The sequence below is a fragment of the Melanotaenia boesemani genome, chromosome 11 (genome assembly GCF_017639745.1).
Source record: "Melanotaenia boesemani isolate fMelBoe1 chromosome 11, fMelBoe1.pri, whole genome shotgun sequence".
Lineage (NCBI taxonomy): Eukaryota > Metazoa > Chordata > Actinopteri > Atheriniformes > Melanotaeniidae > Melanotaenia > Melanotaenia boesemani.
This window is the reverse complement of record NC_055692.1, coordinates 14,836,433-14,852,550: the sequence shown is the minus strand read 5'-3', so window position 1 is coordinate 14,852,550 and position 16,118 is coordinate 14,836,433. Positions and strand designations below refer to the sequence as shown.

General features: G+C 37.9%; 2 protein-coding genes across 8 annotated transcripts in view; both read left to right on the top strand.

Annotated features, from left to right (window-relative positions):
• dock8 (dedicator of cytokinesis 8) overlaps positions 1–2,338 on the top strand; it is a 54,758-nt gene extending 52,420 nt beyond the window's left edge. For all 4 annotated transcript variants that reach the window (XM_041999164.1, XM_041999163.1, XM_041999165.1 and 1 more), the window contains one exon: positions 677–2,338. In XM_041999164.1, the coding sequence (XP_041855098.1) occupies positions 677–728 (52 nt within the window). In that variant the 3' untranslated portion in view covers positions 729–2,338. The remainder of the gene's footprint in view (positions 1–676) is intronic.
• An 871-nt stretch (positions 2,339–3,209) lies between these two features.
• LOC121648720 (aminopeptidase O (putative)) overlaps positions 3,210–16,118 on the top strand; it is a 69,693-nt gene continuing 56,784 nt past the window's right edge. For 2 of the 4 annotated variants that reach the window (XR_006012022.1, XM_041999007.1), the window contains exons 1-5: positions 3,233–5,078; positions 5,404–5,573; positions 6,375–6,627; positions 7,461–7,677; positions 8,028–8,149. Coding sequence is in view for 3 of the 4 variants with exons in the window: in XM_041999007.1 (XP_041854941.1) it covers positions 4,255–5,078; positions 5,404–5,573; positions 6,375–6,627; positions 7,461–7,677; positions 8,028–8,149 (1,586 nt within the window). In the remaining variant the exon portion in view is untranslated. Of the gene's footprint in view, positions 5,079–5,403; positions 5,574–6,374; positions 6,628–7,460; positions 7,678–8,027; positions 8,150–16,118 lie in introns of all 4 variants that reach the window. The other 2 variants (XM_041999005.1, XM_041999006.1) reach the window with 2 other exon arrangements.

The window sequence follows — 16,118 nt, the reverse complement described above, 5'->3', positions numbered from 1 at the left end:
TAGCAAAAATCACAATAAAACCATAATAAAACACAAATTACATGAAAGACTAATTTCAATCTAAAAAAAAGTAGTAACAGGGTCACTGTTTACTACTGTGGCATCCTTTCCTCTGACAATAGCCTAAAACTGAGGAACTACGGAAGCCTTTGCAATGGATCCAGTTTGTGGTTTAGCATTTACTTGGAGAATATGCTAAGGCTCTTTGGGTGGGAGCACATATTGCTGTAAAACCAGTATATGTTATTCAGCACTGATGGTGCCTTTCCAGATGTTAAATTTGCCAGTTCCATAGGCACTAATGCACCCTCTATGCCATCAGAGATGCAAGTTTTTGACATGAGTGTTGACACCAAACTGGGTGGTCCCTCTCCTATTTGGTGGTTCATAATTTCCAAAAAGAATTTTAGATTTCAATTTGTCTGACCACAGAACAGCTTTCCAATTTTTTAACATTAGTGATGTGGTCAAAACCACATCTAATATCTGGGTAATGACAAAACAATGCATAACCTGGTAGTTGGGTGGAAAAAGCAGGGAAAACGTCTGTCTTTAGATCTAATGTTATTTAGTGGAAATGTCTGCTTCAGATCCCTCTCCTCATCATTAGTTCTTCTGTTATATTCCTGTTCTCCTCACTTCCTCTCTCTCATTCAGTGTCTTCTATTTCTCACAGGGATTCCTTCAAACGCCTAAGTTTCCGCAGAACACCAGAGGAAAACTCCTAAAAAAGACACAGCTTGTCTATGAGAGAATACTATAGAGGGGAAATGGAGATTGTCATACAAATGAGAGGGTAAACAAGAGGATAAGATGAAAAGAACGGCTGGTGGTACCTCTGAAATCCTCTGCACTGGAGCTGTGTCCACCAAGGAGTACTCACAGTTTTCTGGGATCCAGCAATGTGTATTAATATCTGCAGCATGTCCACTTTTATGATGTTATGGTTTTTTGTAGCAGGAGGCAAAAGGAGAGTGAGCACATAAATATAAGGGGATTGGGAATCACAAGTGAAGTGTAGCTTATCGAGCATTTCCACTGTAAAATCTTCAAGTCCTAATAATGCTGCAAACATTTCCTCTGGGCTGGTAAAACAGCTGTCTTAGGTTCTTACAGGCCCCAGGGCCCATATGTGGTATGTGTGTATATATATCGAAGTTTTTGGTGCCATACTGAAGACACTTTTTTTAACCAAGTGATGATCAATAATTCTGTTTTGTGCTGAAAGGCATCTAAATTCCACTGTGCATTTATGCCTAACGTGATGGCAGGAGTATATATGGATTTGAGAACTTGAAATGGGTATAATTCCCTGTATTAACTTTAAAGGGCATCCTTTAAATGTCCTTTTACTGTTGGACATACAGTATGTGGCTTTGTAGTTAATAGAAGAATTGAACAATTTCATAGGAGCAGATAGGCCATTCTGAGGCTGAAAATTACACAATAAAAACACATGAAATCCACACTTTGTATAGAGTAATCACAGTGAATAATAATCAAGATGTTTACAAGTGAATGACAAAAGTATTTTGCATTTTTATTTAATGTAAAGGTATTTTTAGATAAATAGTAGCAATAATGAAAATATCAAGAAGGCTGGATTCAGTGCACACTGTAAGTCTATTCCAGTTCAGTATCTGTTTGTAAATAAACCACTTCATATGGGATTCACTGTGCTAAATTCAATTCTTTCCTTATTTACTTAAGAGCTGAGATCCTTGGGTAGACTTGCAAAAGTTTAAGTCACTCCACACAGCTCTGCTTTGGAAAGCATATCATGTTTATCCCTTAATTCAAAGTGTGTTCCAGAAGAGATCAACACAGTTGCTAATCTAATTGGGGTTACGTATGTCGTAGCCCAATTCATTAATACAGATGTACTTAGTGTTTCAAAAATGGGAATACATTTCATTTGTATACATCAACAATATTTCTTTAGAATTTTTTATGGTATTTATTACCTGCTACGTATTTTTAAGATGGTTTAGTGAAATAAAAAAAGGTAATGTATCAAATGTGAGTTTCGTTAAAATGTCTGCCTATTTTTGAAACATTAAGAAACTTGGTATTATAAGATATTTTGATGGCATTCAACCTCTAGAGACTGCATCTCTTATTTTTATTTTTCATACCTTTGTGTTTTTGTATATTGGAGAATTTTTTTTTTTTACTTGTTATGCATAAAATGCTGTTGAAGAACTGGAATGAAACTGAATATATGCATATAGTCACCACTGCTTGTGATTTTGATGTTGACTAAAAAATTAAACTGCATTTTTTTTTTTTGTAGTTTGTATATTGCCATATCTGTACTTTATTAAAGTGTTGTAGTGGATGAAGTGTTCATATACTTTATGTAAGTAGAAGTATCACTATTAAAGTACTTTATTACATGTAAAAACCTTTCTTTGGAAATTAAACTTGAGTAAAACTTTTAAAGGACAAAGTAGGCCTGCTCAGCGCAAGAAAATGTCCCCTACAACTTACATGATTATATGACTGAAGTAGTTTAACTTATGAACTAATGCAAAGCACAATTCAAATTGACAAAATTGGACATAAAAAAATGGCAAAATATGGTAAAGCAAGTCAGGTTTATTTGGGTAGCACATTACATGCACAATACAAGTCAAGGTCATTTTCATAAAACATTAAAAGAAGGTGCAAATTCAAAAGTACATTAAAATAGAATAAAAATATTAGTCAATAATAAATGTAACTTTTGTTTAAAAAATATTCATTATTTGACGTGTAACAAAACATGTTTTTACGTGTTTTTTTATTTCTCTTTTTATATTTAGCTATAATAGATGATTATTTTCATGGAATAAATCATAGTTCTCTCAGCTTGTAAGTTGATTGTATATTAGTAAATATTAAAATATTGAATGAAATCCTAACATATGTTCATTGATAGATATATTTATTCAAATCTGAGCAAAATATGCTTTCATAAAATGTAGTACAATTTTTAAAAACTTATTTTAAGGCCAGTTTGAAAATTAATGTGTTTAATATTACTACCACAATATTATACAATCATTTACTAACTGAAAAACCTAGATCATACAACAAAAAAAATAAAATAAATAAATGAACCCTATGAAAAGAACTCAAAAGTGAACATTCATTTTTCAAGTAATTTCAGATGAGGAACTACAATCGTCTGCAGTCGCGGTTATATGACGTCATCTTCGCTGGACTTGGCATGACGGTAGCCTGGTAGCTCGTCAAGACTAGCGACTGCTTGAGATGTTATGCGGTATGTTGGTAATTTTGTCAGTGGTTCCGTAAACTTTTAGCTACAGTGAATCTGGTGATTTTTGGTCACATCGCCGCTCTGGCTTTGGACAGTTTTTTATTTATAGCTGACTCGTTTGTGGCTATAAGTTAGCTCGAAGTTACCGACGTTATAAAGCCGGGTGGCTTTTAACAGCAGTCACTGAACTTTCGTGTCTCCTTACACGACTTCATTGATGATATAACACAAGACTTGCTGACATCAAAAATAGTTCTTGCTTGCACATATCTTTCCTTTGTAAGGAAACACAAACATGAACAGTAGCCTATGCAATCCTTTAGGATTTCATATGATAATTACATTCAACCTCTTAAAATAAATCTAAAGTCTGCACTGTTGTAATTGCTTACAGACTAAAATATTTTAGAATGATGCCAAAGTGACAATGTTTTCTCAGCTTTTGCTGTAATTTCTCTCTTTTTTTTGTGGGCACACATAACTTCACATATATAGTTTTAAACTGAATAACCTCAGTCAATTTCCTGCAGTAAATGGTACCTCTACCAAGCCTTCTACATGCTATACAATACAAGAACTTTGACAGCAACAACTTTCATATACAGCTGGAAAGTTTTGATGTGCTGCCCAATGATAGTTGCTCCTTTCACTGAGCTGAGGTGTTTTGCTAATACTGCCTCATTAACACTGATTAAATGGAATCGTTTTCCTGTTTGGAAACATTAGTTGGATGTGTGACCAGATTGGCACTTAAGTTTGAGTTGATGTTGACCAGACCCCTTACAGATTTGGCTTGATTACAGTATACATTGACAGAATTATACGTCAGCCGAAGTAAAGCTGTAAAGTATTAACTGTTAGCTTTAACATGTGTGGTCAGTTACGTTATGGAAACTACAAACTAAAAACAAATCATGAATATGTAATTTGTGCTCATACGATGTCTTCTGATTTAGCCATCTTCTGATCAACGTGGTTTTCATTTGTGTGACATGGAGCCATATGGAGACCTAAACCCTGACACAGATGACCTTCCACTCCGAGCCAATACTAACCACATACTTGTCAGACATTATGTGTTGGACTTGATGGTTCATTTTGACAGTAGGGTTATTGGTGGTAGTATTGTTCTATTCCTGGAGCCATGTTCTGGAGTTAGGACTAAGCCTGAGGATGACATTGGACCAGGAGCTGGTGATGGTATTGAGATTATTGAGTCTGGAGGGACTGAGGATGGATCTACATTTCAGAAGGTGGATACTGTAAAGGAAGGTACAATAGGACTTGAAAAGACTGAAGTAAAGTTGTTTATTGCAAAAGAAAGGGACCAAAATGAACCACAGGCCGCATGTGGATCCAAGACTGAAGTTGATGCCAGCAACATTCAGTCTTCACATATGTGGAAAACTTCCAGTGTTAGTGATTTCACTTTGGTGCTGGATTGCTGTGACCTTGATGTATCAAAAGTGGAGGAGGTTGACATCACTTGTGTGTCTGCCATGTCAGACCTCATTCCAGAGGTTACACCTGAGAAGTCAGAAGGCATTTCAACAAACCCACAAGCAGCCTTTATTCAGAACCTTTTCTCCATGCCCTCCAGCCAGTGGCGGCAGAAGCATTGGTTCTTTTCACAGTGTAGCCGTGCCCCTGGTGCTAAAGATGACAGCTCCCTGCATTTTCATGGAGATCATTGGAGTCTGCAGGTGAGGAAGAGCGGAGTTGTGTCACCTGAGGAATTTCCTCGAGTTATTAGGATCTACTACAACACAAGACCAACGGGGGCCTCTGTGAGATGGACCAAGGACCAGGACAACAGGTTTGCATCACAATGCATGCATTCAAATAATCAGGAAATTAAAAAAAAAAAAAAAAAAAAAAAAAATATATATATATATATATATATATATATTTTTTTTTTTTTTCTTTTTCTGCTGCTAAAATCTAATTAAAACATTCTTAGCCATGTTGGAAAATAAAAAAAAATTTATTCATTAATTCACAAAAACACACCCCAGGATATTTTAGTGTTTTGAGCGCGGAGGGGAGGTGGGAGGGCTTTGTGTATATGTGTATGTGTTTGGTGGATCTTTTGAGCACTAAAGTGAGGGTTGTTTATAATTTGCCATTGTTTACCCTTCCAGGGTGTGTGTTTACACTGCCGGTTCTCCCATCAACAACCGAGCCCTCTTCCCCTGCCAGGAGCCGCCTGTTGCCATGTCGACGTGGCAGGCAACAGTGCGGACCCCCAGTGAGTGTGTGGTTTTGATGAGTGGCGAGGAGCAGGTTGCTCCTACTGAGGACGGGAACACACGTAAGCTGTTGTGAAGCTTTGACACTGAATAGCAGTTAAATTGATATCTTTATCATAGCCCAAAATTGCATATCAATAATGTGCATCTTTCATCATGTGCAGCATATTAAGCCCTGTATACTCAGACCTTTCATTAGAGCATATGGCATAATGTTAATTACTAATTGCCCAAAATGATTGCATTAAAAGGACTAGTAAACCTCAACACTTACTGCAAATTGGTTGGTAGCAAACAGAGTGCTTTTAAGAAAGTGTAGGCCATCGATGCATTTAAGAGAATTAACTTAACTTGTCAAATAAAAAAAAGGAGGGGCTCATAGAAACATCCAAAACCCTGAAAAAAACAAACCCTGATTTATAATAGGGACTGAACTTTAGTGTCATACTTACATAGATACTTAACAAGAAAGTCTTTATGTTGCCTTGTTTCAGACTTCTGAAAACTTCACGTTTCAGCACTTCAAATATTAGTGTCGACATCCGTTTTTCCCATACCCGCCGGAAATGTGTGGGTTGGATTACTGTAAAAATGAAAACGTCATCTTCTTGTCTGCGACAGGGAAATGAAAATACATGGGATTCAAGTATGGCTCAGATTATTAAAGCAATAAATGTTGATGAAAGTTTAATTACTCATATGTAACACCACACCAAGCTGAATTAACAAATAGATTAACGCATCAGGTTGAATTTCCCTGATATTGTGCATTTCTTTTTTAATGGTCAAAAGTAAGCTAATCTTCTCTCTACTTTTCTATATTTGACATTTCAATCCTTTTTATTCTTTCATTTATTCTGCAGATTTTTTATTCTGGAATTACTACGTCACAATGCCCATGCCTGCGTCCACCTTTACTTTGGCAGTGGGCCACTGGCGCAATGTCACAGTGGAAACTCCTCCAGTGTTGGAAAACAAAGTTGAAGACAGTTGTTATTGCGGCAAAACTCCTGAACACAGAGCTGATTATGAGGAATGGACTGAGACTGAGCTTGTGGCTGGACTTGGAAGCTCCTCTAGTGAAGTAGTAAAGGACTTTCCACTCCAGACTGGCAGGTATTTTATTAGTTTTCCTGTGTCCTTTTCTTCTTCCAGGACCTCCTCCTCTTCAGACTGTTATTAACCCAAATCTGGCCCTTCAACATTCCATGGTGAAACTTTCCTTTTACAATACCAAAAATGGTACAGTTGAAGTTCGGGTGATGGACAGGGTTCAGTGAGCAATTAGCTTTTTATGACAAATACGTTAAAGCTTGCTTTATAGTACATTTAGTCAATTGGCCAGCAAAAAATTATCTTTGGAGGGAAAAGTGAGGCCAGGATAAATTTTTATAGGAGTACAGGAAATAAAATGTGGGTTGGAGCATTATAGAAGGCTAGTTCAGTGTGGGCTGGGCAGGGTTGGGCTGGGGTCTCCCTCTCCACTGGCCAGGAGGTTGGCAGGTCTGCCAGTGGTTTCCAGTAATCCTCCTCCTCCCCTCATGGTTTTCCTACAGCAGCAGCCCCACCATTGCTCCATGAATCTCCAACTTCTGTACAAGGAAGCTCTTTATTTTCAGTGAATGACTGGAAGGAAAGTTGGCCTTCACCCAGCATCTTTGGAACAGTTCTGGTGATGAGGATGGAGTTGGGATGGATATTGGATTATGTGAATGAGATTGCATGTCGGCACTCCAATATTTTGGAATAGCTGTGGTTTCCCTTTTTGATGTAGGATATATATTCCATATTCCCACTTCTGCCATTCCCTTGCTTAGGGAAGAAGGACTGCACACTGTGCCATATGTGGTTTTTCAGCTCCAGATTTATGTATTCTTTCAATAATAAAATTCAATTAATCATCATTATTAACCTTTGATTAAACTTTTCTGCCCTGTTTCAATCCACAGCAGCAGAAACCAGACCGCCAGGTCAGACTCTACATTCTGTCACTCTTCCCTGGAGGATGAGAAGCTCTTTGCAACTGATTATTCAGGCATGGTAGATGACGGCATCAGTTGTTCCCATGACGACTACCCTTGCCGGTTTACAGAGCAGTCGGCTTGGTCCCAGCGGGTGATTCCTCACCGTGTATTTAGCCCTGTCTGCCTGCTGCAGAAGGCCCAGGTGGAGTTCTGACAACAAGCCACTGAGACCTCATCTAATTAGATTTTATAAGATTAGAAGAGATTGTTAGCATCGTTAATCTTTGTGTTTTACTGTGCCAGAGGTTTTCAACCAATGTTTCTCTGCAAAATGGTATAAGGATGAGACTATTCTTGTGAGGGCAAGGAAGATTCTCTGTACTCTAAAAGTGTACACTAACGCTTTGTCAGTAAAAAAAAATGTCTGCAAGAAGAGTGAGGGATAGTTGTAACAGAGCAAATCATATACTAAATAAACTAGTTATTAAGTAATATAACTAGTAATTATTCAATGTTTTGTGAAACCTTTCTGTATTACTGTTTTTGCTGTAGGGAGTACTGAAGCTGTTACCTCAGTGTTTGGCTGCAGCCCATGCTGTTCTGGGTGTGCATCCCTTTCCTCGTCTTGATGTTCTTATCGTCCCAGCAGGGTTTTCTAGTCTGGGCATGGCCAGGTAATGACTTTTCTGTCTTTGATAAGAATGTGTATGTAAGACTGAAAAACCTGAATTGAACTTTAAAGGGTAGTTTGTATGGAAGGTGTCTGATAAACACCAGTAACAGAAGCAAGTGTAAACGTTGTGGTACTAGAAGGTATCTGGGTTTTTTTTTTGTAGTCTGAGTAGTATGTAGCAATTTCATGTATGTATGTTAACAGTCATGTGGGGAACTTTGGTTGAAAAAGAAACTTGTAAATCAGGGCTGTCAAATGATTCAAAATTTTAATCAGATTATTCACAGCTTACAATTTAATTAATCTTGATTAATCACCATTCGCAACTATGCCTTAAATGTGCCGGTTTTTGCTGTGTTCTATCTGAAGAAAGAGCAAGCCACTTGTTGAACTTGAAGGCCCAATAAATGTTCCGTGCAAATCACTTTTTGTTTTTTGGTTGTTCCATCATTGTTATTATTATGCTCAAATCCATGCATAAAGCCAGCCGGCTCATCTTGTTCCATCTTGCCTCTAGACAGCTCCATGTCCTGCCCTTGTAACAGAGAAATGATGGATGCATGAGGGTTGTTGCCGTGCAAATTGGGTTGTGTTGCATGGTTGTCTGATTAATGTACTGTCTGTTTTGGCCAGATATTCTCTTCATTCCTGAGGGGAATATCTGGCTCATAAAATGCTCACCAGCTGTTAATAAAATTGTTTGCTGAGCAGTGTTTGCTAGTTTTAGAGCAAAGAATTTTCTAGAGCTTTGTTGACTGTAGTTATAGCTTGATTCATCTGAAAAAACAAAACCCCGATGAGAGCAGTAAAAACAAAGAGACAATTCCCATAAGTGATACTTCTTGCAGTGCATATGGTACATGCTGTCAAAAAATGGTTTTGGTTATTCAAAAAGCCACAGTCACACTTGTTTTCCAGCATTATAGTATTGCTTTTTTATTTTTTTTTAAAGCTGAAATGCTCAGGGTTATATGATTAATGACATCCTTCATGTTTGAAAACCCCCTCACTTTGTCTCAATCTGCTCTGTGGAGATCCTCCTCATTGAAATTCTTTTGGAATTGAAGATTCTAACCAAACCTCCTTCTAAACTTTGCTCAGTCATATGTCATTGCTCCCTTTTTTCCCCCCAACATAACTTGCATTCAACATTGGCTTTTGGGGTTTCTGACTGCTAGCATGTCCATGGCACTGATATCAAGATGTTTCAGTTTAAAGTGAATGCTGACACTTTTGTTTATTACTCAACAGGGAATCCAACAAAAAAGGTCAAGGAGAACTAGATTAGAGCCAACCTAAGTAAATAAATCTGTCTTAGCAGATAAAGAAATCACCAACCCCCACATTTTTCCATACACATCCCCTGTCGCCATTCATTTTCATATTATGAAATCTGGATTATTTTTAACTTTCTCTTTCTATTTCTAATCCCTTCCTTCGTTCCAAGCCTCTCTCCTGTGTTATCTTTTTCCAGAAACTGATCGCAACCTTTTTTAACAAACTCCCACTTCATCTTACAATCTGTTTGCTCTTCTCTCTTTAAACCTTGACACTGACATTCTCAGTCAAGCCACTTAATTTGTATTTTCCTTTAAAGAAAACACAGCTCTAATTTTTTTTTTTTTTGTTGCTATGCTTGAAAGCCTTTTGTTGAGAGAGGCGGCTAAACTTTTGTCTGGGCACAGCTTTTTTAGATTAATCTTACTTGTTTCATTTGTGGCTCGTCTCTCTCTTCCATCTTCCTGTTTATGACCCAGAAATTTCACATCAAATATTTGGAAGGACAAATCTTTTCATAAATTGCATCCAAAGAAGAGAAGACAGAGGAGACATGTAAAAAGTACTACAAGCAAGGACACAGCAGTGTACACGTTCTGGAAGTTGACTTCTGAATAGGGCATTTCATGTTAAACTCATAATGTAAAACAGAGTTTGGAATACATATAAGTTTTATCCTTGACATCTTTAATGCTTATCTGACAAAAATATTGAAATACAGCACTATGTTGCAAGATATAGATTGGTTAGATGATGCAACTGTCATATTTAGATATACATGTCATTTTTAGTAGAAACTGGTTAAAAAAAAGGCGACTCGAAAACAATGTCTCATTTAGTAAAATGCCTGCTACCTCGACTCCTCTTTCCTTATATCTGTCCTTACATCCTCTGCTAGCATCTCTAGTGGGAGAAACTAGATGTGAAGAATCAAGTGGTACCATTTTAGGAAATGGGATAAGGGGATTGAGTCAGTGAGTCAGACAATAGGCTGCTGTCTTTTATATTTTTTTCAGGTGAATTTCAGGTGGCCTGTTGACTCATTGCTTCACATGTGTTATGGTTTTGTGACGTTTTAGTAGCAGTGTGAAGGCCAGTGTGTGGGTGCAAAGCCTCAGGATCTTGGCTTCAAAGTTTTCTGTACTATAGGTATTCCTCCTATCTAAGTTTCCTCTTCATCTTTATCTTGCTCCTGCTTTAGATCCCTTGTCTGCTTCCCTTTTTTCTTGTGTATCTATCCACCTTTCATTATGATTTAGCCTCCTGTTTAGACATTTTCTGTGTTGAAAATCAGCACTTTGTCGCTTATATTCTCTTTACCAGTTATTTTTCTCTTCTCACAAGAGACTTTCTTTTTTCTTGTTGCTCTTGAAATATCTCTCAGTATTCAAGCCCTGTTTTCCATCTGTCTTTATCCCCCTACTCTTCTATATTTGGCCAATCGCTTCTCAGTCTGGCCTGTAGTGTCCTTGTAGCTGAAACTGTATGGTGTACTTACACATGCAAAACTAACTAGCCTCTGGCTTTATGAGCTGAAATAAATAAATAAATAAAATTGGAACTGAAGCAAAATAAAGCCATCAATCTCCTGCCCTTTTAAAAATGTTATAAACTAATTAGGGTAGTCATTAAACAACCCAGTCCCACTTTCTCTCTGTCTGCCTTTCTCCTTCCCTTTATTGGCCTCCCTAGAAAAAAACATGCCTCAGACAGGATATGAGCTCATACCTGAATATGGATCTTGCATGAATTTCTGACACCATGGCCAAGAGTGGTCTTTATCAGAGATATTTTGAATGACAGAGGGTGACAAGAGGGTCGTAGTCTGGACCTCTTTCTGTAATGTTCTTTGATTTATTTAAAATCTTTCCCCAATCTTGTAAAAATTACACTCTCCTATATTTATTTTGAATGGACATCAAGTTCTGACAGAGACTGCTCTGTGGCTGCTGTCTGGTGGATGTTTTCCTTATGAGGACAGCTCTCAGTCACCTATCCTTCATTCCCTTTCTACTTAGGCTCCAGTTAGCTGCAGATGACAGAGAGGAGATTTAACACCTTCATTAAGCTTCAGACAACACCTGCTCTTACTCCCTAGAAAACTCTGTATGGTTCTCAACCCAAAGTTAACTCAACTGCATCCTCCCATCAACCCTGGTGGTTCAACACTGGATTCCACTGTGCTTAACCACAGGGCTGCGCCGTAGGAAGACTGTGAGGTCAACCAAAATTGAAGTGTAGATTAAGACAGAGATGAGAGAGAGAAATTAAGAGGGCAAAGGCGGGGTTCACAACAGGCCAGCGTATCCCCAGGATGTGGGAGAGGATGTGTGGATTATTCCCAGCAACAAAAGCCATTAGCCCCTGGAAGGACTTCAGAGACTGGTGCTATTTAATCTAGAGATTGGGAGGTATGTGGGCCCCAGTTGTTGGGATTGAGCCAAGTGCAGTTTTTTGTGCAGTGCCCCTGTGGAAACAGCAGGAGTGGAGGGGCTATGGGCCGGGGAGCTGTGGCAAGAAGACATAAAGCTGTTGTGGTGTGATACGCAGAGGGGGAAACGGAGGCAGAGCAGGGGGAGGAATCACAGTGGCGTGAAGTTTTTATACTGAGATGGGAGAGGGAGGGCAGGAAACTGAAGATTAAGAAGTCAAGCAAAGGCATGTCTGTATTCAAAGGTTGTGCCACGTATGCTGTGCGCCCACTACTTGTTCACACACACATCCACACACAAAAAGTTCACATGATTGTGTACAAGCAGTTTTAGTTTATATTCAATGAAACAATGCAAGCATCAATCTGCCCTGTTTGTGGCCTGTTTAGTCTGGATTGGCTACAGACTTCATCAGCAGTCCATGTTATCCAGGCAAGGCAGCTTTAATGAACATTTTACTACAAAACAAATCAAATATAAGGTAGACTATAAAACCAGTAAAGCATTAACTTTACCTATGCTATTCGTAGAAAATTTAAGATATTTAAGAGCCAGTAAGGGAGAAAAATAAAACCAATAGTAGTCAAACATAAATAAAAGAACATGGATATGGGATAAAAAAGATGTCTGTCATGTCAGTGGGTACAGCTTGGGAGTCCTTAAAACTTAATACTGCTTCTGGTCTGTGTAAAAAGTCGCTTGTCCTGAATAACTGGAAGAAATAGAATGTGTGTTAACCAAAGTCCAAGTACTACTTACTCCCTGAACATCAGTAAGTAGTAATAATGTATTTAAGAACATATTTGCATACTTGTGTTTTTACTTTGTGTGTAATAATAGACCAAAGTTTTTGTGTTTTTTTTTATGTATAATCTCTCATCACATCGCAACCACGTCATTTGGGAGTGACAGGAAGGGCACGGCATTTCCGCTCGCTCTTTGAAGCGGAGGTCCATGTGTCCTAAAGTGCTGGCTGGACATTCAACACTAATCTGAGGTCACTATGTTTGGAGCTTACCCAAATGAAGACATGCCTGACATCCCTTAGAGAGCGGTGGTTTCCCTACCGAGTGTTGAAACAGGCATTTAAAAGAGAGGAATGGGTGATGTGGGTTTTGTTTTGCTTTGCTGCAGACAGGCAGATTCCTGTACTTGTGTTCACATGAATGTGTGTATTGTTTAAATAGTGGTGTAAGGATGTATATTTATCGTGATGGCGTGATGTCAGAGGAATGTTACACAGATCATTCATGGTTGGTCATTAACTGAGCCAGGTCAATATTTAGTTCTTTCTTGTTGCTGTTGAGGTTCGTAGTATAGGGGAAAGGAAGGCTGCCACTTGATGGCGCTCTCTTGTAAAATCATACACATATAGACAAACTTGTATATCTCAAGATATCCTTTTGCTCGGTTATTAGCTACTTCCTTGATTATTACAGATTTTCAAACTGAATAAAAACAAAACAGACTGTACAAAGAGTTTTTATGTAAACTTGTTCCACTCTTCAAGCTCTATTAATAGTTTTTCCTTTGATGACATTTCTCATCTTCCTGTTTTTGTTTGATTTAAGCGACTCCTATCTCATTGGGAATGGCTGACTGAAAAAAAAGCCAAGTAGTTAGCTAGTTCCACTTGCAGTGTAGCCAAGCTAGGCAGTCATATATCTGCCACAGGCACAGCTAAAAATTATGACTGGTGTATGCCTCTTGACCCCTTTAAGTGGCACTAGAGGATTTTCAGCCTGACTTCAGTTGATTGCATTGTTTGTTTATGGGCTAGCAGGAAGTTACATCCACAACTGGTCCCTGTTGGGAAAAGTAGGGAGCTGGAGTGCTGAGGGAGTTGGTACCCCACAGGATAATCCCCTGCTGTCCTGGAGCTCTTTTAGTGTGCTACCTGAGATGTTTTTCCATCTTTTACAGGACCAGAGCAGTACTTTTAGCATGTTGGAATTCAGTAAAAAAACCAAACATATTAATATCATTATTCTTCTGAACACTTTCCTAATCATCAGGTTAGTTTTTAAATTAATGTTGGAGAAGATTATCCGTCATCCAGGTCATGGTAATCCTGAGAGCTTGAATAAAGGCAACTAAACTTATTTTTCTTTGTTTTTGAAAACATTTCAACTCTCATCTGAACAACTTCTTCAGTTCTAGTGATTTGTTTTATCTGCCTGACCAAAAACTGTCTTGGTCACAAGGTCTAACGTGTGAATTGTTGTAAAACAAGTCAAGGCTGTATTGTAGGTGGTGGAAAAGTGATACCTTAGGCCACATCTTCTCTTAAGAGAAGGTTTTTACAGTTTAACATAGATGACTCTCTCAAACCTCCTTTCTTTCCAAAATGTTTACGTTACTGTTATCAAAGGAGACTTCTTTGTTCTAGAGATGCAGGTGGACCGCTGAACCTTGACCCGTAGAACTGGCTCTACTGTGTTGTACTTTATGCGTTTATGGAGTGTTTGTTTGGTTTCTCTTTTACAAAGGTCTGAACACTTTGTTCCGCTGTGCTTCGTACATGATGCCACTCAGTTCGTGTTTAGGTGTTCTGTTTTTGACTTGAAAGACACACGATGGTCAATGAGTCAGTGACATGGTGTCTCCTTAATGACCCTTAACCTGTAAACCTTTCTATTACACTTATAAGCTGAAAATACCCACTGACTAGTTAAAACAGCAGAACTCTTTCAGATTATAATGGAATTGTTTTCAAGCATTAGACATTTCTTTTAATGTTATGATCTGTTGGTTTTTGTTCTTGTTCTATTGCAGTCTTATTTCTAGTCTTGTCATTTTGACTTCTTCCTTGTTGAGTTTCTTCTCTTGTGCTTTCTGTTCAGTTTACTCCCAGTTTCTGGTCCCTCATTGTCTTGCCTTTTTTCATTTGCCAATTTGCTTTACCTGCTCCTCGTTTACTTTGTTTTCCTCAGTGTATATTTACCTCCTTGGTTTCTGTTTTTTCATTGCCGGATCTTTGTCGTTTTCCCCTGTGTAGTCCTTATAGTAAGTCTGTGTTTCTGTTTTGGTTTCCTAGCTCTATTACCTGAAGTTATTTTAATTAATCCTTTAATTCCTGCACCTGTTTGTCTCCTGTTTCTTCACCCTGCATTTGGGTTCTTATCATCCCCACACTGACATTTAATTGAGCTCTTAGAATTTTGAAGTATATGTCCTACTTTCTTCTGAGATTTGGGGTTAGGTTGACTTTAAAGTTGCATATTTATTTTACCTATTATGCCTCTTAAACCAAAGTCACACAATAGCCTTGACAAAACACCTATGGTACATACCAGGTTTTCAATTTAAATAGTCTATTTACATACAATTAAATACAATCAAGTTCAATACAGGTATTAGCCAGTTCAATACAGTACAACTGGAAAGTTGTTTTAAGTAAACCAGTGGATGATACTTTTTATGTTGGGATCATCTTTATATGCTCATATCAATTTGTTGTCTTGAAATTGCTATTACCCATAAAAGTTTGTTATGAAGTAAGAGGATGGGTATATATAAATCTAATGCTTTATAACATTTTTTATAAATCCATTTTTAATAAGTTTGTTTTACCCCATTTTTTAGATTTTTCTTATCTGAAAAAGATCCAGATGAATTGTGTCAAATGACTGCAGTTTTGTCATCCAAGAGGGTTACCTCTAGCTGTATCTAAACCACAGCTTGGCAGGGTTAATGGCAATCAATGAAGGAAATTAACACATCCAGTGGAAAGTGTTCAGCGACTGGGAGAATCTATTGGATATGCTTAATGACAAGCCATTGATTTTAGACTTTAGACTCGACCGTCACACAATTTATGATTTTGCAGATAATGATAGTGCTTTGGTTTTTTTTTTACCGCATAAGGGTTCCCTCAGTTATTAGGGAGTGATTTCACATCCACAAGTTAATGGTGTGCTGTATCATTCATTGTGCCTCAGTGTCCTAAATCTGTCTATTAAACACTGGTGCAGTTCAGTCTAAATAACAGAAAGATGAGCGACTGACAGGACACATGCTAGAAGTCAAGCAACACATACAGCATATAGATCATTAACAGACAGAATTAACATTTAATCAACCTCCAATTAGTTTGTACTCATTTAGATTTAGATGATAACAGTTATATCAAAGCATGAGTACAAGGAAATAAATCATTTCCATGAAACTTTAGCATTATATGACTTTAGAAAACTTACAATCATACAAATGTCTTCACAGGTTTCCTCAGATATGGACACCTTTTTGAACTAAGTGTCA